General features: G+C 46.8%; 1 protein-coding gene across 4 annotated transcripts in view; it reads right to left on the bottom strand.

The window, feature by feature from the left end:
* Nucleotides 1–20810: 20810 nt before the first annotated feature.
* The window catches only part of AGL (amylo-alpha-1,6-glucosidase and 4-alpha-glucanotransferase), a 340722-nt gene continuing 336744 nt past the window's right edge, over nucleotides 20811–24788 (bottom strand). For all 4 annotated transcript variants that reach the window (XM_075617125.1, XM_075617126.1, XM_075617123.1 and 1 more), the window contains exons 33-34: nucleotides 22234–22367; nucleotides 20811–21971 (exon numbers count right to left, since the gene is read on the bottom strand). In XM_075617125.1, the coding sequence (XP_075473240.1) occupies nucleotides 21854–21971; nucleotides 22234–22367 (252 nt within the window). In that variant the 3' untranslated portion in view covers nucleotides 20811–21853. The remainder of the gene's footprint in view (nucleotides 21972–22233; nucleotides 22368–24788) is intronic.

Consider the following 24788-nt stretch of genomic DNA (forward strand, 5'->3'; position numbering starts at 1 on the left):
TACACAATCCTAACAGTTTGTAACTTCCTTTGTGTACAATGTGTGACTAATTAGTACAGAGACAGTACAGTAAAAACCGTAATCGGCTACACAGTTTTATAGCTCGGAGCTGATGGATGGGAAGCCGTTATTTGTTTAATATAATAGGCAGTGACCGGCTCAGCGGGTACAGCAGTGTTAGGCTGCGGTTATAGAGCAGGCGTGCGCGCGACGGAGCGGAAGGAGCCGTGCGCGCCTGTCGCCCGAGCGCTCCGTGCACTCTGATGGCGGGGCGTGGCCATGATGTCACCAGGCTGGTTCACCCTCATTGGCTGAGACGCTCACGTGACGCGACAAAACTAAATTATTTGACGGCTCAAAATGTTGCCGGACTGTGGCCGGCCCGATAGAGCTGCGGCATTTTGCTTGCACCGCACGCCCCGTCACGCGCACTATAATCGCGGCCTTAGGACCTACGGGTAGGGGGTTATCTTTAGGGTTTAGTGGTAATGTTAGGGGGTTATCTTTAGGGGTGTAGCGGTTAGGGTAGGGGGTTATCTTTAGGGGTGTAGCGGTTAGGGTAGGGGGATAACTTTAGGGGTGTTGCGGTTAGGGTAGGGGGTAACTTTAGGGGTGTAGCGGTTAGGGTAGGGGGATAACATTAGGGGTGTTGCGGTTAGGGTAGGGGGATAACTTTAGGGGTGTTGCGGTTAGGGTAGGGGGTAACTTTAGGGGTGTAGCGGTTAGGGTACGGGGATAACTTTAGGGGTGTTGCGGTTAGGGTAGGGGGTAACTTTAGGGGTGTAGCGGTTAGGGTAGGGGGGACTTTAGGGGTGTTGCGGTTAGGGTAAGGGGTAACTTTAGGGGTTTAGTGGTTAGGGTAAGGGGTAACTTCAGGGTTTTAGTGGTTAGGTATTTTAGGGTAAGGGCTTTTAAAGGATTAAGGTTATTAGGGTAGGTGCAGCGTTAGTATTGGCGTTTTTTAGGGTAAAGGTTAGGGACTTACCTTAGCAGCGCGGTGAGTGTCCCGACGGCGAGGCGCGGTTTGTGTCCCGACGGCGAGGCGCGGTGTGTCCCGACGGCAAGGCGAGTGTCCCGACGGCAGGGCGCGGTGAGTGTCCCGACGGCAAGGCGAGTGTCCCGACGGCAGGGCGCGGTGAGTGTCCCGACGGCAAGGCGCGGTGAGTGTCCCGACGGCAAGGCGCGGTGAAACAGCCACAACCAAATGACCTAGACGGGAAAATAAAACTCTTCAAACCGCGCAGGGATATGCATCTCCTGGGAGACTTCTCTCCGCAGCTCAGGAAGAGAAGCTGCAGACATTACTGCCACGGATTTCTAATTAACACCTAACGAGCTGCGTTATTCTAAGGACGCTGCGCTGGGCGGGTCAGTCTGGCAGTAATTGTGCACAAAGAGCACGTGGAAATTAGGGGATAACTCATTTTATTTGGACTCCGAATATATATTTTCAGGCGAGCTACAAATAGTTAAACTCGGAGGAGGGACACCGAATATTTATAGAGATGAAATAACGGGTCTGTGCTCACCTGCTGCCCCGAGCTCACGGTGACGTCCGGGATAACGGGTCTGTGCTCACCTGCTGCCCCGAGCTCACGGTGACGTCCGGGATAACGGGTCTGTGCTCACCTGCTGCCCCGAGCTCACGGTGACGTCCGGGATAGCGGGTCTGTGCTCACCTGCTGCCCCGAGCTCACGGTGACGTCCGGGATAACGGGTCTGTGCTCACCTGCTGCCCCGAGCTCACGGTGACGTCCGGGATAACGGGTCTGTGCTCACCTGCTGCCCCGAGCTCACGGTGACGTCCGGGATAACGGGTCTGTGCTCACCTGCTGCCCCGAGCTCACGGTGACGTCCGAATCCCGGAGAGTTCCAGCTGGACTGACGCCCGAAGTTTCAGGTCGGTTACTCTCCACCTTCCCGGGGTCACATGTTCACTGGTGGGTGTGGGTGGGTGTGGGTGTGTGTGTGTGAGTGTGTGTGAGTGTGTGTGAGCGTGTTTACAGGAGCCTTTGTCACTGAACGAAACACCAGGAAACTCTCGAGTATCGGAAAAGCAAACATTTAAAACCCATCAGGTTTATTTGGCCCCTGATAAGGACCCGGTGATAAACCTCGCCCTGAGCACCCCCAAATATCAAAACATCACAACGTTTCATAGGGGGAACTATTTGTCGCGAGACGAAGCAGCGGGATATGCATTTATAGACGTATACGTGATCTTTTATTGGCAGAAATGTGAAGATATCTGCAATGACATTAAATAGAGAAACTTTTTGCCCCTGTTTTGCAGCTGGGAGACGCTGGAGTAATAGGAGGAGTTAGGAGCAGAGCGCTTTATCACGGATTCCGCGCAGTATTGCGCCCGATCCGGCACTAACTGCCGTTCAAATGAACGGATCGGGTGCGCTGCTGGGGAAATCTGCCCGATAACTCCCCAGGGGCGATGTAAAAGCGCAGGGATCACCCAGCCTGTTCCTGTGAACTGATTACAGGGTTAAGTATAATACTCTGTGCCTATAGGGTATGAGGAAGTAGGGGATTTCCTGTCCAACAGGTTGGCCAAGTCCCAGCACCGTATGGGAACCATGAGGAAGCTTCTTGGCAGCCAGCAGTTGAGATTCAAATCTGGGGTTTCTGCTTCTCCTGCCAAGGGCCCCTGTGTGGTGTACGGGCTTAACCCTTTCACTGCTGGGGAATGTGTGAGGTTCGGCAGGCTCTGTACATGTGAAGAAGAGACCTGTGAGGTTTGGAAAGCTCTGTACACATGAAGTAGAGACCTGTGAGGTTTAGAAAGCTCTGTACACATGAAGTGGAGACCTGTGAGGTTTGGAAAGCTCTGTACACGTTAAGTAGAGACCTGTGAGGTTTGGAAAGCTCTGTACACGTGAAGAAGAGACCTGTGAGGTTTGGGAAGCTCTGTACACGTGAAGTAGAGACCTGTGAGGTTTAGACAGCTCTGTACATGTGAAGTAGAGACCTGTGAGGTTTGGGAAGCTCTGTGCACATGAAGAAGAGACCTGTGAGGGTTAGAAAGCTCTGTACACGTGAAGAAGAGACCTGTGAGGTTTGGGAAGCTCTGTACACGTGAAGAAGAGACTTGTGAGGGTTGGGAAGCTCTGTACACGTGAAGTAGAGACCTGTGAGGTTTGGGAAGCTCTGTACACGTGAAGAAGAGACCTGTGAGGTTTGGGAAGCTCTGTACACGTGAAGAAGAGACGTGTGAGGTTTGGAAAGCTCTGTACACGTGAAGAAGAGACCTGTGAGGTTTGGAAAGCTCTGTACAGAAGCTATAAATGGCCATGTGTTCACATATTCTCCTGTAGCTGTTTGGGACAGTTATTGCTATTTATCTTAGTAAGATAAGTTCTTCCACTGGTGTTTTGTTTTCGTTCTGGTGCCGGTTCTGGTTTTGTCAAAATTCTATTAGTTTGGTTTTCAATTCTTAGCAAATTATGGGGAAAAAACACCAAACAAGTGCAAACAAATTTTAAAATAAGTTTAAAATCGCAAGGAAAACAAAAACAAAAGATATAAAAATATTATCGGTAAAAAGCTTGGTCTGTTTTACGTCTGAATGATTTGCGGGATTTGGTTTTAAAAATCTTAAAAGGGTTTTGGAGTTGTATATGGTTCTGTATTTTGGAGTTGGTATTGTATTTGGTTCTGGAATACAGGGTTTAGGAGTTGTATTTGGTTCTGGAATACAAGGTTTTGGAGTTGTATTTGGTTCTGGAATACAGGGTTTTAGAGTTGTATTTGGTTCTGGAATACAGGATTTTGGAGTTGTATTTGGTTCTGTAATACAGGGTTTTGGAGTTGTATTTGGTTCTTGAACACAGAGTTTTGCTGTTTTATTTGGTTCTGGAATACAAGGTTTTGGAGTTGTATTTGGTTCTGGAATACAGAGTTTTGTAGTTGTATTTGGTTCTGGAATACGGAGTTTTGGTGTTTTATTTGGTTCTGGAATACAAGGTTTTGGAGTTGTATTTGGTTCTGGAATGCAAGGTTTGGGAGTTGTATTTGGTTCTGGAATACAGGGTTTTGGAGTTGTATTTAGTTCTTGAACACAGAGTTTTGCTGTTTTATTTGGTTCTGGAATACAAGGTTTTGGAGTTGTATTTGGTTCTGGAATACAGAGTTTTGGAGTTGTATTTGGTTCTGGAATACGGAGTTTTGGTGTTGGAGCTGTATATGGTTCTGGAGTTTAATTTGGTTCTGGAATACAAGGTTTTGGAGTTGTATTTGGTTCTGGAATACAAGGTTTTGGAGTTGTATTTGGTTCTGGAATACAGGGCTTTGGAGTTGTATTTGGTTCTGGAATACTGAATTTTGGTGTTGGAGCTGTATATGGTTCTGGAATACAGGGTTTTGGAGTTGTATTTGGTTCTGGAATACAAGGTTTTGGAGTTGTATTTGGTTCTGGAATAAAAGGGTTTTGGAGTTGTATTTGGTTCTGGAATACAGGGGTTTGGAGTTGTATTTAGTTCTGGAATACAGGGGTTTGGAGTTGTATTTGGTTCCTGAATACAAGGTTTGGGAGTTGTATTTGGTTCTGGAATACAGGTTTTGGGAGTTGTATTTGGTTCTGGAATACAGGGTTTGGGAGTTGTATTTGGTTCTGGAATACAGGTTTTGGGAGTTGTATTTGGTTCTGGAATACAGGGTTTGGGAGTTGTATTTGGTTCTGGAATACAGGGTTTGGGAGTTGTATTTGGTTCTGGAATACAGGGTTTTGGAGTTGTATTTGGTTCTGGAATACAGGGTTGTGGAGTTGTATTTGGTTCTGGAATACAGGGTTTGGGAGTTGTATTTGGTTCTGGAATACAGGGTTTTGGAGTTGTATTTGGTTCTGGAATACAGGGTTTGGGAGTTGTATTTGGTTCTGGAAAACAGGGTTTGGGAGTTGTATTTGGTTCTGGAATACAGGGTATGGGAGTTGTATTTGGTTCTGGAATACAGGGTTTGGGAGTTGTATTTGGTTCTGGAATACAGGGTTTTGGAATTGTATTTGGTTCTGGAATACAGGGTTTGGGAGTTGTATTTGGTTCTTGAATAGAGGGTTTTGGAGTTGTATTTGGTTCTGGAATACGGAGTTTTGGTGTTGGATCTGTATATGGTTCTGGAGTTGAATTTGGTTCTGGAATACAAGGTTTTGGAGTTGTATTTGGTTCTGGAATACAAGGTTTGGGAGTTGTATTTGGTTCTGGAATACAGGGTTTTGGAGTTGTATTTGGTTCTGAAATACAAGGTTTTGGAGTTGTATTTGGTTCTGGAATACAGGGTTGTGGAGTTCTATTTGGTTCTGGAATACAAGGATTTGGAGTTCTATTTGGTTCTGGAATACAGGGTTTTGGAGTTGTATTTGGTTCTGGAATAAAGGGTTTTGGAGTTGTATTTGGTTCTTGAACACAAGGGTTTGGAGTTGTATTTGGTTCTGGAATACAGGGTTTTTGAGTTCTATTTGGTTCTGGAATACAAGGATTTGGAGTTCTATTTGGTTCTGGAATACAGGGTTTTGGAGTTGTATTTGGTTCTGGAATACAGGGTTTTGGAGTTGTATTTGGTTCTTGAACACAAGGGTTTGGAGTTGTATTTGGTTCTGGAATACAAGGTGTTGGAGCTGTATATGGTTCTGGAATACAGGGTTTTGAAGTTGTATTTGGTTCTGGAATACAGGCTTTTGGAGTTGTATTTGGTTCTGGAATACAGGGTTTTAGAGTTGTATTTGGTTCTGGAATACAGGGTTTTGGAGTTGTATTTGGTTCTGGAATACAGGGTTTTGGAGTTGTATTTGGTTCTGGATACAAGGTTTTGGAGTTCTATTTGGTTCTAGAATACAGGGTTTTGGAATTCTATTAGGTTCTTGAACACAGAGTTGTGCTGTTTTATTTGGTTCTTGAACACAGAGTTTTGCTGTTTTATTTGGTTCTGGAATACAAGGTTTTGGAGTTGTATTTGGTTCTGGAATACAGGGTTTTGGTGTTGTATTTGGTTCTGGAATACAGGGTTTTGGAGTTGTATTTGGTTCTGGAATACAAGGTTTTGGTGTTGTATTTGGTTCTGGAATACAGGGTTGTAGAGTTGTATTTGGTTCTGGAATACAGGGTTGTTGAGTTGTATTTGGTTCTGGAATACAGGGTTTTGGAGTTGTATTTGGTTCTGGAATACAGGGTTTTGGAGTTGTATTTGGTTCTTGAACACAGAGTTTTGCTGTTTTATTTGGTTCTGGAATACAAGGTTTTGGAGTTGTATTTGGTTCTGGAATACAGAGTTTTGTAGTTGTATTTGGTTCTGGAATACGGAGTTTTGGTGTTGGAGCTGTATATGGTTCTGGAGTTGAATTTGGTTCTGGAATACAAGGTTTTGGAGTTGTATTTGGTTCTGGAATACAAGGTTTGGGAGTTGTATTTGGTTCTGGAATACAGGGTTTTGGCGTTGTATTTGGTTCTGGAATACAGGGGTTTGGAGTTGTATTTGGTTCTGGAATACGGAGTTTTGGTGTTGGAGCTGTATATGGTTCTGGAGTTTAATTTGGTTCTGGAATACAAGGTTTTGGAGTTGTATTTGGTTCTGGAATACAAAGTTTTGGAGTTGTATTTGGTTCTGGAATACAGGGCTTTGGAGTTGTATTTGGTTCTGGAATACTGAGTTTTGGTGTTGAAGCTGTATATGGTTCTGGAGTTGAATTTGGTTCTGGAATACAAGGTTTTGGAGTTGTATTTGGTTCTGGAATACAAGGTTTGGGAGTTGTATTTGGTTCTGGAATACAGGGTTTTGGAGTTGTATTTGGTTCTGGAATACAAGGTTTTGGAGTTGTATTTGGTTCTGGAATATAGGGTTTTGGAGTTGTATTTGGTTCTGGAATACAAGGTTTTGGAGTTCTATTTGGTTCTGGAATACAAGGTTTTGGAGTTCTATTTGGTTCTGGAATACAGGGTTTTGGAGTTCTATTAGGTTCTTGAACACAGAGTTGTGCTGTTTTATTTGGTTCTTGAACACAGAGTTTTGCTGTTTTATTTGGTTCTGGAATACAAGGTTTTGGAGTTGTATTTGGTTCTGGAATACAGGGTTTTGGAGTTGTAGTATTTGGTTCTGGAATACAGGGTTTTGGAGTTGTATTTGGTTCTGGAATACAAGGTTTTGGAGTTGTATTTGGTTCTGGAATACAGGGTTTTAGAGTTGTATATGGTTCTGGAATACAGGGTTTTGGAGTTGTATTTGGTTCTGGAATACAAGGTTTTGGAGTTGTATTTGGTTCTGGAATAAAAGGGTTTTGGAGTTGTATTTGGTTCTGGAATACAGGGGTTTGGAGTTGTATTTAGTTCTGGAATACAGGGGTTTGGAGTTGTATTTGGTTCCTGAATACAAGGTTTGGGAGTTGTATTTGGTTCTGGAATACAGGTTTTGGGAGTTGTATTTGGTTCTGGAATACAGGGTTTGGGAGTTGTATTTGGTTCTGGAATACAGGTTTTGGGAGTTGTATTTGGTTCTGGAATACAGGGTTTGGGAGTTGTATTTGGTTCTGGAATACAGGGTTTGGGAGTTGTATTTGGTTCTGGAATACAGGGTTTTGGAGTTGTATTTGGTTCTGGAATACAGGGTTTTGGAGTTGTATTTGGTTCTGGAATACAGGGTTTGGGAGTTGTATTTGGTTCTGGAATACAGGGTTTTGGAGTTGTATTTGGTTCTGGAATACAGGGTTTGGGAGTTGTATTTGGTTCTGGAAAACAGGGTTTGGGAGTTGTATTTGGTTCTGGAATACAGGGTATGGGAGTTGTATTTGGTTCTGGAATACAGGGTTTGGGAGTTGTATTTGGTTCTGGAATACAGGGTTTTGGAGTTGTATTTGGTTCTGGAATACAGGGTTTGGGAGTTGTATTTGGTTCTTGAATAGAGGGTTTTGGAGTTGTATTTGGTTCTGGAATACGGAGTTTTGGTGTTGGATCTGTATATGGTTCTGGAGTTGAATTTGGTTCTGGAATACAAGGTTTTGGAGTTGTATTTGGTTCTGGAATACAAGGTTTGGGAGTTGTATTTGGTTCTGGAATACAGGGTTTTGGAGTTGTATTTGGTTCTGAAATACAAGGTTTTGGAGTTGTATTTGGTTCTGGAATACAGGGTTGTGGAGTTCTATTTGGTTCTGGAATACAAGGATTTGAAGTTCTATTTGGTTCTGGAATACAGGGTTTTGGAGTTGTATTTGGTTCTGGAATAAAGGGTTTTGGAGTTGTATTTGGTTCTTGAACACAAGGGTTTGGAGTTGTATTTGGTTCTGGAATACAGGGTTTTTGAGTTCTATTTGGTTCTGGAATACAAGGATTTGGAGTTCTATTTGGTTCTGGAATACAGGGTTTTGGAGTTGTATTTGGTTCTGGAATACAGGGTTTTGGAGTTGTATTTGGTTCTTGAACACAAGGGTTTGGAGTTGTATTTGGTTCTGGAATACAAGGTGTTGGAGCTGTATATGGTTCTGGAATACAGGGTTTTGAAGTTGTATTTGGTTCTGGAATACAGGCTTTTGGAGTTGTATTTGGTTCTGGAATACAGGGTTTTAGAGTTGTATTTGGTTCTGGAATACAGGGTTTTGGAGTTGTATTTGGTTCTGGAATACAGGGTTTTGGAGTTGTATTTGGTTCTGGATACAAGGTTTTGGAGTTCTATTTGGTTCTAGAATACAGGGTTTTGGAATTCTATTAGGTTCTTGAACACAGAGTTGTGCTGTTTTATTTGGTTCTTGAACACAGAGTTTTGCTGTTTTATTTGGTTCTGGAATACAAGGTTTTGGAGTTGTATTTGGTTCTGGAATACAGGGTTTTGGTGTTGTATTTGGTTCTGGAATACAGGGTTTTGGAGTTGTATTTGGTTCTGGAATACAAGGTTTTGGTGTTGTATTTGGTTCTGGAATACAGGGTTGTAGAGTTGTATTTGGTTCTGGAATACAGGGTTGTTGAGTTGTATTTGGTTCTGGAATACAGGGTTTTGGAGTTGTATTTGGTTCTGGAAAACAGGGTTTTGGAGTTGTATTTGGTTCTTGAACACAGAGTTTTGCTGTTTTATTTGGTTCTGGAATACAAGGTTTTGGAGTTGTATTTGGTTCTGGAATACAGAGTTTTGGAGTTGTATTTGGTTCTGGAATACGGAGTTTTGGTGTTGGAGCTGTATATGGTTCTGGAGTTTAATTTGGTTCTGGAATACAAGGTTTTGGAGTTGTATTTGGTTCTGGAATACAAGGTTTTGGAGTTGTATTTGGTTCTGGAATACAGGGCTTTGGAGTTGTATTTGGTTCTGGAATACTGAATTTTGGTGTTGGAGCTGTATATGGTTCTGGAATACAGGGTTTTGGAGTTGTATTTGGTTCTGGAATACAAGGTTTTGGAGTTGTATTTGGTTCTGGAATAAAAGGGTTTTGGAGTTGTATTTGGTTCTGGAATACAGGGGTTTGGAGTTGTATTTAGTTCTGGAATACAGGGGTTTGGAGTTGTATTTGGTTCCTGAATACAAGGTTTGGGAGTTGTATTTGGTTCTGGAATACAGGTTTTGGGAGTTGTATTTGGTTCTGGAATACAGGGTTTGGGAGTTGTATTTGGTTCTGGAATACAGGTTTTGGGAGTTGTATTTGGTTCTGGAATACAGGGTTTGGGAGTTGTATTTGGTTCTGGAATACAGGGTTTGGGAGTTGTATTTGGTTCTGGAATACAGGGTTTTGGAGTTGTATTTGGTTCTGGAATACAGGGTTGTGGAGTTGTATTTGGTTCTGGAATACAGGGTTTGGGAGTTGTATTTGGTTCTGGAATACAGGGTTTTGGAGTTGTATTTGGTTCTGGAATACAGGGTTTGGGAGTTGTATTTGGTTCTGGAAAACAGGGTTTGGGAGTTGTATTTGGTTCTGGAATACAGGGTATGGGAGTTGTATTTGGTTCTGGAATACAGGGTTTGGGAGTTGTATTTGGTTCTGGAATACAGGGTTTTGGAATTGTATTTGGTTCTGGAATACAGGGTTTGGGAGTTGTATTTGGTTCTTGAATAGAGGGTTTTGGAGTTGTATTTGGTTCTGGAATACGGAGTTTTGGTGTTGGATCTGTATATGGTTCTGGAGTTGAATTTGGTTCTGGAATACAAGGTTTTGGAGTTGTATTTGGTTCTGGAATACAAGGTTTGGGAGTTGTATTTGGTTCTGGAATACAGGGTTTGGGAGTTGTATTTGGTTCTGGAATACAGGGTTTGGGAGTTGTATTTGGTTCTGGAATACAGGTTTTGGGAGTTGTATTTGGTTCTGGAATACAGGGTTTGGGAGTTGTATTTGGTTCTGGAATACAGGGTTTGGGAGTTGTATTTGGTTCTGGAATACAGGGTTTTGGAGTTGTATTTGGTTCTGGAATACAGGGTTGTGGAGTTGTATTTGGTTCTGGAATACAGGGTTGTGGAGTTGTATTTGGTTCTGGAATACAGGGTTTGGGAGTTGTATTTGGTTCTGGAATACAGGGTTTTGGAGTTGTATTTGGTTCTGGAAAACAGGGTTTGGGAGTTGTATTTGGTTCTGGAATACAGGGTATGGGAGTTGTATTTGGTTCTGGAATACAGGGTTTGGGAGTTGTATTTGGTTCTGGAATACAGGGTTTTGGAATTGTATTTGGTTCTGGAATACAGGGTTTGGGAGTTGTATTTGGTTCTTGAATAGAGGGTTTTGGAGTTGTATTTGGTTCTGGAATACGGAGTTTTGGTGTTGGATCTGTATATGGTTCTGGAGTTGAATTTGGTTCTGGAATACAAGGTTTTGGAGTTGTATTTGGTTCTGGAATACAGGGTTTTGGAGTTGTATTTGGTTCTGGAATACAGGGTTGTGGAGTTGTATTTGGTTCTGGAATACAGGGTTTGGGAGTTGTATTTGGTTCTGGAATACAGGGTTTTGGAGTTGTATTTGGTTCTGGAATACAGGGTTTGGGAGTTGTATTTGGTTCTGGAAAACAGGGTTTGGGAGTTGTATTTGGTTCTGGAATACAGGGTATGGGAGTTGTATTTGGTTCTGGAATACAGGGTTTGGGAGTTGTATTTGGTTCTGGAATACAGGGTTTTGGAATTGTATTTGGTTCTGGAATACAGGGTTTGGGAGTTGTATTTGGTTCTTGAATAGAGGGTTTTGGAGTTGTATTTGGTTCTGGAATACGGAGTTTTGGTGTTGGATCTGTATATGGTTCTGGAGTTGAATTTGGTTCTGGAATACAAGGTTTTGGAGTTGTATTTGGTTCTGGAATACAAGGTTTGGGAGTTGTATTTGGTTCTGGAATACAGGGTTTTGGAGTTGTATTTGGTTCTGAAATACAAGGTTTTGGAGTTGTATTTGGTTCTGGAATACAGGGTTGTGGAGTTCTATTTGGTTCTGGAATACAAGGATTTGGAGTTCTATTTGGTTCTGGAATACAGGGTTTTGGAGTTGTATTTGGTTCTGGAATAAAGGGTTTTGGAGTTGTATTTGGTTCTTGAACACAAGGGTTTGGAGTTGTATTTGGTTCTGGAATACAGGGTTTTTGAGTTCTATTTGGTTCTGGAATACAAGGATTTGGAGTTCTATTTGGTTCTGGAATACAGGGTTTTGGAGTTGTATTTGGTTCTGGAATACAGGGTTTTGGAGTTGTATTTGGTTCTTGAACACAAGGGTTTGGAGTTGTATTTGGTTCTGGAATACAAGGTGTTGGAGCTGTATATGGTTCTGGAATACAGGGTTTTGAAGTTGTATTTGGTTCTGGAATACAGGCTTTTGGAGTTGTATTTGGTTCTGGAATACAGGGTTTTAGAGTTGTATTTGGTTCTGGAATACAGGGTTTTGGAGTTGTATTTGGTTCTGGAATACAGGGTTTTGGAGTTGTATTTGGTTCTGGATACAAGGTTTTGGAGTTCTATTTGGTTCTAGAATACAGGGTTTTGGAATTCTATTAGGTTCTTGAACACAGAGTTGTGCTGTTTTATTTGGTTCTTGAACACAGAGTTTTGCTGTTTTATTTGGTTCTGGAATACAAGGTTTTGGAGTTGTATTTGGTTCTGGAATACAGGGTTTTGGTGTTGTATTTGGTTCTGGAATACAGGGTTTTGGAGTTGTATTTGGTTCTGGAATACAAGGTTTTGGTGTTGTATTTGGTTCTGGAATACAGGGTTGTAGAGTTGTATTTGGTTCTGGAATACAGGGTTGTTGAGTTGTATTTGGTTCTGGAATACAGGGTTTTGGAGTTGTATTTGGTTCTGGAATACAGGGTTTTGGAGTTGTATTTGGTTCTTGAACACAGAGTTTTGCTGTTTTATTTGGTTCTGGAATACAAGGTTTTGGAGTTGTATTTGGTTCTGGAATACAGAGTTTTGTAGTTGTATTTGGTTCTGGAATACGGAGTTTTGGTGTTGGAGCTGTATATGGTTCTGGAGTTGAATTTGGTTCTGGAATACAAGGTTTTGGAGTTGTATTTGGTTCTGGAATACAAGGTTTGGGAGTTGTATTTGGTTCTGGAATACAGGGTTTTGGCGTTGTATTTGGTTCTGGAATACAGGGGTTTGGAGTTGTATTTGGTTCTGGAATACGGAGTTTTGGTGTTGGAGCTGTATATGGTTCTGGAGTTTAATTTGGTTCTGGAATACAAGGTTTTGGAGTTGTATTTGGTTCTGGAATACAAAGTTTTGGAGTTGTATTTGGTTCTGGAATACAAGGTTTTGGAGTTCTATTTGGTTCTGGAATACAAGGTTTTGGAGTTCTATTTGGTTCTTGAACACAGAGTTTTGCTGTTTTATTTGGTTCTGGAATACAAGGTTTTGGAGTTGTATTTGGTTCTGGAATACAGGGTTTTGGAGTTGTAGTATTTGGTTCTGGAATACAGGGTTTTGGAGTTGTATTTGGTTCTGGAATACAAGGTTTTGGAGTTGTATTTGGTTCTGGAATACAGGGTTTTAGAGTTGTATTTGGTTCTGGAATACAGGGTTTTGGAGTTGTATTTGGTTCTGTAATACAGGGTTTTGGAGTTGTATTTGGTTCTTGAACACAGAGTTTTGCTGTTTTATTTGGTTCTGGAATACAAGGTTTTGGAGTTGTATTTGGTTCTGGAATACAGAGTTTTGTAGTTGTATTTGGTTCTGCAATACGGAGTTTTGGTGTTGGAGCTGTATATGGTTCTGGAGTTGAATTTGGTTCTGGAATACAAGGTTTTGGAGTTGTATTTGGTTCTGGAATACAAGGTTTGGGAGTTGTATTTGGTTCTGGAATACAGGGTTTTGGAATTGTATTTGGTTCTTGAACACAGAGTTTTGCTGTTTTATTTGGTTCTGGAATACAAGGTTTTGGAGTTGTATTTGGTTCTGGAATACAGAGATTTTGAGTTGTATTTGGTTCTGGAATACGGAGTTTTGGTGTTGGAGCTGTATATGGTTCTGGAGTTTAATTTGGTTCTGGAATACAAGGTTTTGGAGTTATATTTGGTTCTGGAATACAAGGTTTTGGAGTTGTATTTGGTTCTGGAATACAGGGCTTTGGAGTTGTATTTGGTTCTGGAATACTGAATTTTGGTGTTGGAGCTGTATATGGTTCTGGAATACAGGGTTTTGGAGTTGTATTTGGTTCTGGAATACAAGGTTTTGGAGTTGTATTTGGTTCTGGAATAAAAGGGTTTTGGAGTTGTATTTGGTTCTGGAATACAGGGTTTTGGAGTTGTATTTGGTTCTGGAATACAGGGGTTTGGAGTTGTATTTAGTTCTGGAATACAGGGGTTTGGAGTTGTATTTGGTTCCTGAATACAAGGTTTGGGAGTTGTATTTGGTTCTGGAATACAGGTTTTGGGAGTTGTATTTGGTTCTGGAATACAGGGTTTGGGAGTTGTATTTGGTTCTGGAATACAGGGTTTGGGAGTTGTATTTGGTTCTGGAATACAGGGTTTTGGAGTTGTATTTGGTTCTGGAATACAGGGTTTGGGAGTTGTATTTGGTTCTGGAATACAGGGTTTGGGAGTTGTATTTGGTTCTGGAATACAGGGTTTGGGAGTTGTATTTGGTTCTGGAATACAGGGTTTGGGAGTTGTATTTGGTTCTGGAATACAGGGTTTGGGAGTTGTATTTGGTTCTTGAATACAGGGTTTGGGAGTTGTATTTGGTTCTGGAATACAGGGTTTGGGAGTTGTATTTGGTTCTGGAATACAGGGTTTTGGAGTTGTATTTGGTTCTGGAATACAGGGTTTGTGAGTTGTATTTGGTTCTGGAATACAGGGTTTGGGAGTTGTATTTGGTTCTGGAATACAGGGTTTGGGAGTTGTATTTGGTTCTGAACACAGAGTTTTGCTGTTTTATTTGGTTGTGCAATACAGGGTTTTGGAGTTGGTGTTGTATTTGACTCCCGCCTGGGACAGGAGGGGGTAATCCAAGCTCTATTCATTGTAAATAAACACAATACCCCCCACATATTCCTGGAAACGCCAACTGAAGCGGCACAACACGTTGAAGCTGATATTTCTTCTCTTAGTTACAGGTTGGAAGCAGGGGGTCTCCGGAGATTAACCCGCTTATTTCAGTTCCGGGGACCCCGTGATTCCCGAAATACAGACCTCGGTAAGGGGCGCCGGTACCTCAGTGATGTTTAAATGTCCCACGTCACAAGGGCCAATAGGAAGCAGTCAGGGATGACATCACGGCTTCCTATTGGACCGCAAGACGCGGGGCATGTCAAGCCACCATTATGTTAGCCCAAGCAAGCCCTGCCGGAGCTGCTACCTGCAGAGGTACCGGCACCCCCTCAGACCTCGGAAGCAGGGGGTCCCCGGAGCTGAATTAATGGGGTCCAGCTCCGGAGACCCCCTGCAACAATCCTGTAACGCTTTAAAAAAAAAATGTAAATAAATGGCCACTTGTTTACACAGACGCCGCCGTGTTAGTCCAGGTGCGAGAGGGCAAAATAAAGGACAATACCAGTATTAGCCGAGACCTTTTTTTATTTGGACTAACAATTGATTTTTAAGGGCAAGCTTTCGAGTTGGTCTAAGGACATTTGGTCGCCGCTGGTGCTTAGCAACCACTCAACTCACCCCAGGACATCTCTCCGCTCCCGGGACATCTCTCCGCTACCACTCTACTCACCCGGGACATCTCTATGCCCCCGGGACATCTCTCCGCTGCCACTCTACTCACCCTGGGACATCTCTCCGCTGCCACTCAACTCACCCTGGGACATCTCTCCGCTCCGGGACATCTCTCTGCTGCCACTCAACTCACCCCCGGGACATCTCTCCGCTCCGGGACATCTCTCTGCTGCCACTCAACTCACCCCCGGGACATCTCTCCGCCCCTGGGACATCTCTCCGCTTCGGGACATCTCTCTGCCGCCACTCAACTCACCCCCGGGACATCTCTCCACTCCGGGACATCTCTCTGCTGCCACTCAACTCACCCCCGGGACATCTCTCCGCTCCGGGACATCTCTCTGCTGCCACTCAACTAACCCCCGGGACATCTCTCCGCCCCCGGGACATCTCTCCGCCCCCGGGACATCTCTCCGCCCCCGGGACATCTCTCCGCCCCCGGGACATCTCTCCGCCCCCGGGACATCTCTCCGCCCCGGGGACATCTCTCCGCCCCTGGGACATCTCTCCGCCCCTGGGACATCTCTCGGCCCCTGGGACATCTCTCCACCCCCGGGACATCTCTCTGCTGCCACTCAACTCACCCCGGGACATCTCTCCGCTCCCGGGACATCTCTCTGCCGCCCCTCAACTCACCCCTGGGACATCTCTCCGCTCCCGGGACATCTCTCTGCCGCCCCTCAACTCACCCCGGGACATCTCTCCGCTGCCACTCAACTCACCCCGGGACATCTCTCCGCTGCCACTCAACTCACCCCAGGACATCTCTCCGCTGCCACTCAACTCATCCCGGGACATCTCTCCGCTGCCAATCAACTCATCCCGGGACATCTCTCCGCCCCCGGGACATCTCTCCGCCCCCGGGACATCTCTCCGCCCCCGGGACATCTCTCCGCCCCCGGGACATCTCTCCGCCCCCGGGACATCTCTCCGCCCCCGGGACATCTCTCCGCCCCCGGGACATCTCTCCGCCCCCGGGATATCTCTCCGCCCCCGGGACATCTCTCCGCTGTCACCCTTATGGGTGAAGCGGCTGCGGCCAACCACTGGCAGAGAATCGTCGCAGAGAAACAGTTGTGAACAAACGTCTGATCCGTCGAGTTCTCGCTCTTCCTCGGGATGAGATTGTGGCGTTACGCCGGGGTTAAACGCCTGGCAGATTGTGGCGTTACGCCGGGGTTAAACGCCTGGCAGATTGTGACGTTACGCCGGGGTTAAACTCTGGCAGATTGTGACGTTACGCCGGGGTTAAACGCCTGGCAGATTGTGACGTTACGCCGCGGTTAATCTCCTGGCAGATTGTGACGTTACGCCGGGGTTAAACGCCTGGCAGACTGTGACGTTACGCCGGGGTTAAACGCCTGGCAGATTGTGGCGTTACGCCGGGGTTAATCTCCTGGCAGATTGTGACGTTACGCCGGGGTTAAACGCCTGGCAGATTGTGACGTTACGCCGGGGTTAATCTCCTGGCAGATTGTGACGTTACGCCGGGGTTAATCTCCTGGCAGATTGTGACGTTACGCCGGGGTTAAACGCCTGGCAGATTGTGACGTTACGCCGGGGTTAAACGCCTGGCAGATTGTGACGTTACGCCGGGGTTAAACGCCTGGCAGATTGTGACGTTACGCCGCGGTTAAACTCCTGGCAGATTGTGACGTTACGCCGGGGTTAAACGCCTGGCAGATTGTGACGTTACGCCGCGGTTAATCTCCTGGCAGATTGTGACGTTACGCCGGGGTTAAACGCCTGGCAGATTGTGACGTTACGCCGGGGTTAAACGCCTGGCAGATTGTGACGTTACGCCGGGGTTAAACGCCTGGCAGATTGTGACGTTACGCCGGGGTTAAACTCCTGGCAGATTGTGGCGTTACGCCGGGGTTAATCTCCTGGCAGATTGTGACGTTACGCCGGGGTTAATCTCCTGGCAGATTGTGACGTTACGCCGGGGTTAAACGCCTGGCAGATTGTGACGTTACGCCGGGGTTAAACGCCTGGCAGATTGTGACGTTACGCCGGGGTTAATCTCCTGGCAGATTGTGACGTTACGCCGGGGTTAAACGCCTGGCAGATTGTGACGTTACGCCGGGGTTAAACGCCTGGCAGATTGTGACGTTACGCCGCGGTTAAACGCCTGGCAGATTGTGACGTTACGCCGGGGTTAAACGCCTGGCAGATTGTGACGTTACGCCGGGGTTAATCTCCTGGCAGATTGTGGCGTTACGCCGGGGTTAATCTCCTGGCAGATTGTGACGTTACGCCGGGGTTAAACGCCTGGCAGATTGTGACGTTACGCCGGGGTTAAACGCCTGGCAGATTGTGACGTTACGCCGGGGTTAAACGCCTGGCAGATTGTGACGTTACGCCGGGGTTAAACGCCTGGCAGATTGTGACGTTACGCCGGGGTTAAACGCCTGGCAGATTGTGACGTTACGCCGGGGTTAAACTCCTGGCAGATTGTGACGTTACGCCGGGGTTAAACGCCTGGCAGATTGTGACGTTACGCCGGGGTTAAACGCCTGGCAGATTGTGACGTTACGCCGGGGTTAATCTCCTGGCAGATTGTGGCGTTACGCCGGGGTTAATCTCCTGGCAGATTGTGACGTTACGCCGGGGTTAAACGCCTGGCAGATTGTGACGTTACGCCGGGGTTAAACTCCTGGCAGATTGTGATGTTACGCCGGGGTTAAACTCCTGGCAGATTGTGATGTTACGCCGGGGTTAAACGCCTGGCAGATTGTGACGTTACGCCGGGGTTAAACTCCTGGCAGATTGTGACGTTACGCTGGGGTTAAACTCCTGGCAGATTGTGACGTTACGCCGGGGTTAAACGCCTGGCAGATTGTGACGTTACGCCGGGGTTAAACGCCTGGCAGATTGTGACGTTACGCCGGGGTTAAACGCCTGGCAGATTGTGACGTTACGCCGGGGTTAAACTCCTGGCAGATTGTGACGTTACGCCGGGGTTAATCTCCTGGCAGATTGTGACGTTACGCCGGGGTTAAACTCCTGGCAGATTGTGACGTTACGCCGGGGTTAATCTCCTGGCAGATTGTGACGTTACGCCGGGGTTAATCTCCTTGCAGACTGTGACGTTACGCCGCGGTTAAACTCCTGGCAGATTGTGACGTTACGCCGGGGTTAAACGCCTGGCAGATTGTGACGTTACGCCGGGGTTAATCTCCTGGCAGATTGTGACGTTACGCCGGGGTTAAACGCCTGGCAGATTGTGACGTTACGCCGGGGTTAAACGCCTGGCAGATTGTGACGTTACGCCGGGGTTAAACGCCTGGCAGATTGTGACGTTACGCCGGGGTTAAACTCCTGGCAGATTGTGATGTTACGCCGCGGTTAAACGCCTGGCAGATTGTGACGTTACGCCGGGGTTAATCTCCTGGCAGATTGTGACGTTACGCCGGGGTTAATCTCCTGGCAGATTGTGACGTTACGCCGGGGTTAAACGCCTGGCAGATTGTGACGTTACGCCGGGGTTAAACGCCTGGCAGATTGTGACGTTACGCCGGGGTTAAACGCCTGGCAGATTGTGACGTTACGCCGGGGTTAAACGCCTGGCAGATTGTGACGTTACGCCGGGGTTAAACGCCTGGCAGATTGTGACGTTACGCCGGGGTTAAACGCCTGGCAGATTGTGACGTTACGCCGGGGTTAAACGCCTGGCAGATTGTGACGTTACGCCGGGGTTAAACGCCTGGCAGATTGTGACGTTACGCCGGGGTTAAACGCCTGGCAGATTGTGACGTTACGCCGGGGTTAAACGCCTGGCAGATTGTGACGTTACGCCGGGGTTAAACGCCTGGCAGATTGTGACGTTACGCCGGGGTTAAACGCCTGGCAGATTGTGATGTTACGCCGGGGTTAAACTCCTGGCAGATTGTGATGTTACGCCGCGGTTAAACGCCTGGCAGATTGTGACGTTACGCCGGGGTTAATCTCCTGGCAGATTGTGACGTTACGCCGGGGTTAATCTCCTGGCAGATTGTGACGTTACGCCGGGGTTAAACGCCTGGCAGATTGTGACGTTACGCCGGGGTTAAACGCCTGGCAGATTGTGACGTTACGCCGGGGTTAAACGCCTGGCAGATTGTGACGTTACGCCGGGGTTAAACGCCTGGCAGATTGTGACGTTACGCCGGGGTTAAACGCCTGGCAGATTGTGACGTTACGCCGGGGTTAAACGCCTGGCAGATTGTGACGTTACGCCGGGGTTAAACGCCTGGCAGATTGTGACGTTACGCCGGGGTTAAACGCCTGGCAGATTGTGATGTTACGCCGGGGTTAAACGCCTGGCAGATTGTGATGTTACGCCGGGGTTAAACGCCTGGCAGATTGTGACGTTACGCCGGGGTTAAACGCCTGGCAGATTGTGATGTTACGCCGGGGTTAAACTCCTGGCAGATTGTGATGTTACGCCGCGGTTAAACGCCTGGCAGATTGTGACGTTACGCCGGGGTTAAACGCCTGGCAGATTGTGACGTTACGCCGGGGTTAAACACCTGGCAGATTGTGACGTTACGCCGGGGTTAAACGCCTGGCAGATTGTGACGTTACGCCGGGGTTAAACTCCTGGCAGATTGTGACGTTACGCCGGGGTTAATCTCCTGGCAGATTGTGACGTTACGCCGGGGTTAAACGCCTGGCAGATTGTGACGTTACGCCGGGGTTAAACGCCTGGCAGATTGTGACGTTACGCCGGGGTTAAACTCCTGGCAGATTGTGACGTTACGCCGGGGTTAAACTCCTGGCAGATTGTGATGTTACGCCGGGGTTAAACTCCTGGCAGATTGTGATGTTACGCCGCGGTTAAACGCCTGGCAGATTGTGACGTTACGCCGGGGTTAAACTCCTGGCAGATTGTGACGTTACGCCGGGTTAAACGCCTGGCAGATTGTGACGTTACGCCGGGGTTAATCTCCTGGCAGATTGTGACGTTACGCCGGGGTTAAACGCCTGGCAGATTGTGCCGCTAACCCGAGGAAGAGAGAGAGGACGCTCAATGTCGTCCTAAAGTATCAATGCGTAGTCTCAATACAAAAAGGTACTACCCAATACTGAAGTACTCGCTTACTCTTGCTACAGCAAGAAACAAAACAGCAGAGGAAGCGCAGGGCGATTTCTACACATTTGCATACATGGTCAAAAGATCAATAAGTTTTATCTGAACAGATATCCTGCTGGAAAAAATCTATGCTGCGGTATTTTTACAATCCTGAGAGTGTAGCTCATACATTACACAGCAGGGCAAAGTTACAATGTCACGCAGGCTGCTCACAACTAAGGTGCGGGTGAAAGATACTATATATTCTATAAGTTATGGTGGGTTAAAAAAAAGTGACAAAACCCCTGCATCGGCACACGTCTCAGGCGGGTCTGCACCCCTGCCCTTCCCCATTATCTCTTAGCATACAAGGCTTCCAATGCAGCCAGGGTTTCTGGGTAATGACATGCAAATGAGCACTCACGGTCACCTTTTGTTTCAAATCCATTTTAACATGGACCCCCTATAAGCTTACGCCTGCCGCATTACCCAGGTTTTCAGCACAGCCTGGGCTAAAGAAGTGCAGAGCCAGTAACCCTACTCACAGACAGCCTGTTGGATAAAAGATATACTTAATTAAATTGAGCTCAACGAAATCGCTTAAGGCAGAGTGTGTCATTTTTATTTTAAAACAAAGAAAGACAGCCACACCGTGCTCTGTTTATATCCTTTATTTGAGGTTTGTGCCGCAGACGTACAGTGGTAACTCTGGGGCAGTAATCCTGCGGTATCGCATACATTCTACCTGCAGAGTTTCCTGCGACCTTCGCTTTGCCAAGGTCACTAACAGACGACAAACTGAGCGCAGGAAGACGGTAATATATTATCACATTTCATTAAATAGCATGTCTTTGTATTATTGATTATTGCAGTTTGTCACTTTCCTCCATTTATTTTCCTACTCTAAAATCAGGCGGCAAGACGCCCTATATCTCTACTCATGCACCTATCCTACAGTATTGTTAAACCAGAGTGGCACACTACACTCCTAATTTCCACACACAACAACTGACTGCAAATGCTCAGAGCAGGAGCGGCCAACTACAGCTCACGGTTTCAGGATATCCCTGCTTCACCTGTGCTGAAGCCGGGATATCCTTGAACCTTGACCTGTTGGTGGCCCTTGAGGACTGGAGCTGGCCTCCCCTGCTCTAAGAACATTCATTGCTATACAAAGCTGCAAAATCCCTAGGGTCGCACACCAAATACTGCATCATTTGAGCTCCGTCTCTGTGTCACCCATATTTCTGAGTCCCATGGGTGACATGGTGGCCACATACTGCTCATAACACCCTGAGGGTGTCAGACAACTCTTCAGCCTCAGGACTTTATTTACATTCATTAAGAACTGTGCAACTTGCTGGCAAAACCAAAGATAAACATGGTTAGTTGTCGGAGAGAGATGGATGTAACCGTAGAGTAGCGTCTCGGACCTGTGTAGCACAAGGAACAAAGCGATGCAAAGAAAGGTATCAGGTTCCAATAACAAAGTGTTAACAATTACTGTGCCTGTGACCAGCTGGTGTGTGAAGATCAACTCACATTACCCTGATCTCATCCCCTCGCCTGCTCACACACAGCCCCCCACAGACCGCTGTGAACCCCCGATAATCAGCTGCTGCTCCGTAGCAGTGAAATGTTTGGGGAGCATTGTGACAATGCCAGGAAAGCAGGAAAAGCTCGGGGAACGAGGGGCGGCTTACAGGTCGTGCAGGACTTCCAGCACCACGGCCAGTGACCAGGCCTGGGTCTCACAGCTGAAGGGGCAGTACTGGCCGTTCTCGTTGGTCAGTTCTGGGAGGCCTTTCCAGGAAGACCTGGGGAAGAGAAGCCAGGCCGCGGTGAGACACGGACACGGGGAGAAGTCGCCATAGACACCGAGCCATGTGAAATGCATATACACCTCATAACCATGATACAAAAGCAACCATTTCTATGTTGGTAGAGTTAAAGATGGCCGCCATGGCCCGCTTTGCTCCTGCAGTCAGCAACATGCAACAATATATAAATACAAAATATATAACACAGGCGCGCGTTTTGGGTCAGAATTGTGTTTTTGACCCGTTTCTGCATACTCACCTCTCCAGGTGCGTGTAATGACGGGACAGAACATTCTTCACCAAAACCACGGTCTTCTGGTATGTTTCCCGGTCAATCAACTTGGCAAAGTGCAGCTTGGCACGCAGGAAATAACCGATGGGCCACAGCCATTCCTAGAGAGAGCAGACACGGTGCACTGATACGGGTATTACTGCAGACACGGTGCACTGATACGGGTATTACTGCAGACACGGTGCACTGATACGGGTATTACTGCAGACACGGTGCACTGATACGGGTATTACTGCAGACACGGTGCACTGATACGGGTATTACTGCAGACACGGTGCACTGATACGGGTATTACTGCAGACACGGTGCACTGATACGGGTATTACTGCAGACACGGTGCACTGATACGGGTATTACTGCAGACACGGTGCACTGATACGGGTATTACTGCAGACACGGTGCACTGATACGGGTATTACTGCAGACACGGTGCACTGATACGGGTATTACTGCAGACACGGTGCACTGATACGGGTATTACTGCAGACACGGTGCACTGATACGGGTATTACTGCAGACACGGTGCACTGATACGGGTATTACTGCAGACACGGTGCACTGATACGGGTATTACTGCAGACACGGTGCACTGATACGGGTATTACTGCAGACACGGTGCACTGATACGGGTATTACTGCAGACACGGTGCACTGATACGGGTATTACTGCAGACACGGTGCACTGATACGGGTATTACTGCAGACACGGTGCACTGATACGGGTATTACTGCAGACACGGTGCACTGATACGGGTATTACTGCAGACACGGTGCACTGATACGGGTATTACTGCAGACACGGTGCACTGATACGGGTATTACTGCAGACACGGTGCACTGATACGGGTATTACTGCAGACACGGTGCACTGATACGGGTATTACTGCAGACACGGTGCACTGATACGGGTATTACTGCAGACACGGTGCACTGATACGGGTATTACTGCAGACACGGTGCACTGATACGGGTATTACTGCAGACACGGTGCACTGATACGGGTATTACTGCAGACACGGTGCACTGATACGGGTATTACTGCAGACACGGTGCACTGATACGGGTATTACTGCAGACACGGTGCACTGATACGGGTATTACTGCAGACACGGTGCACTGATACGGGTATTACTGCAGACACGGTGCACTGATACGGGTATTACTGCAGACACGGTGCACTGATACGGGTATTACTGCAGACACGGTGCACTGATACGGGTATTACTGCAGACACGGTGCACTGATACTGGTATTACTGCAGACACGGTGCACTGATACTGGTATTACTGCAGACACGGTGCACTGATACGGGTATTACTGCAGACACGGTGCACTGATACGGGTATTACTGCAGACACGGTGCACTGATACGGGTATTACTGCAGACACGGTGCACTGATACGGGTATTACTGCAGACACGGTGCACTGATACGGGTATTACTGCAGACACGGTGCACTGATACGGGTATTACTGCAGACACGGTGCACTGATACGGGTATTACTGCAGACACGGTGCACTGATACGGGTATTACTGCAGACACGGTGCACTGATACGGGTATTACTGCAGACACGGTGCACTGATACGGGTATTACTGCAGACACGGTGCACTGATACGGGTATTACTGCAGACACGGTGCACTGATACGGGTATTACTGCAGACACGGTGCACTGATACGGGTATTACTGCAGACACGGTGCACTGATACGGGTATTACTGCAGACACGGTGCACTGATACGGGTATTACTGCAGACACGGTGCACTGATACGGGTATTACTGCAGACACGGTGCACTGATACGGGTATTACTGCAGACACGGTGCACTGATACGGGTATTACTGCAGACACGGTGCACTGATACTGGTATTACTGCAGACACGGTGCACTGATACGGGTATTACTGCAGACACGGTGCACTGATACTGGTATTACTGCAGACACGGTGCACTGATACTGGTATTACTGCAGACACGGTGCACTGATACGGGTATTACTGCAGACACGGTGCACTGATACTGGTATTACTGCAGACACGGTGCACTGATACGGGTATTACTGCAGACACGATGCACTGATACGGGTATTACTGCAGACACGGTGCACTGATACTGGTATTACTGCAGACACGGTGCACTGATACTGGTATTACTGCAGACACGGTGCACTGATACTGGTATTACTGCAGACACGGTGCACTGATACTGGTATTACTGCAGACACGGTGCACTGATACGGGTATTACTGCAGACACGGTGCACTGATACGGGTATTACTGCAGACACGGTGCACTGATACGGGTATTACTGCAGACGCGGTGCACTGATACGGGTATTACTGCAGACACGGTGCACTGATACGGGTATTACTGCAGACACGATGCACTGATACTGGTATTACTGCAGACACGGTGCACTGATACGGGTATTACTGCAGACACGGTGCACTGATACGGGTATTACTGCAGACACGGTGCACTGATACGGGTATTACTGCAGACACGGTGCACTGATACGGGT

The sequence above is a fragment of the Ascaphus truei genome, chromosome 10 (genome assembly GCF_040206685.1).
Source record: "Ascaphus truei isolate aAscTru1 chromosome 10, aAscTru1.hap1, whole genome shotgun sequence".
In the NCBI taxonomy this organism is placed as follows: domain Eukaryota; kingdom Metazoa; phylum Chordata; class Amphibia; order Anura; family Ascaphidae; genus Ascaphus; species Ascaphus truei.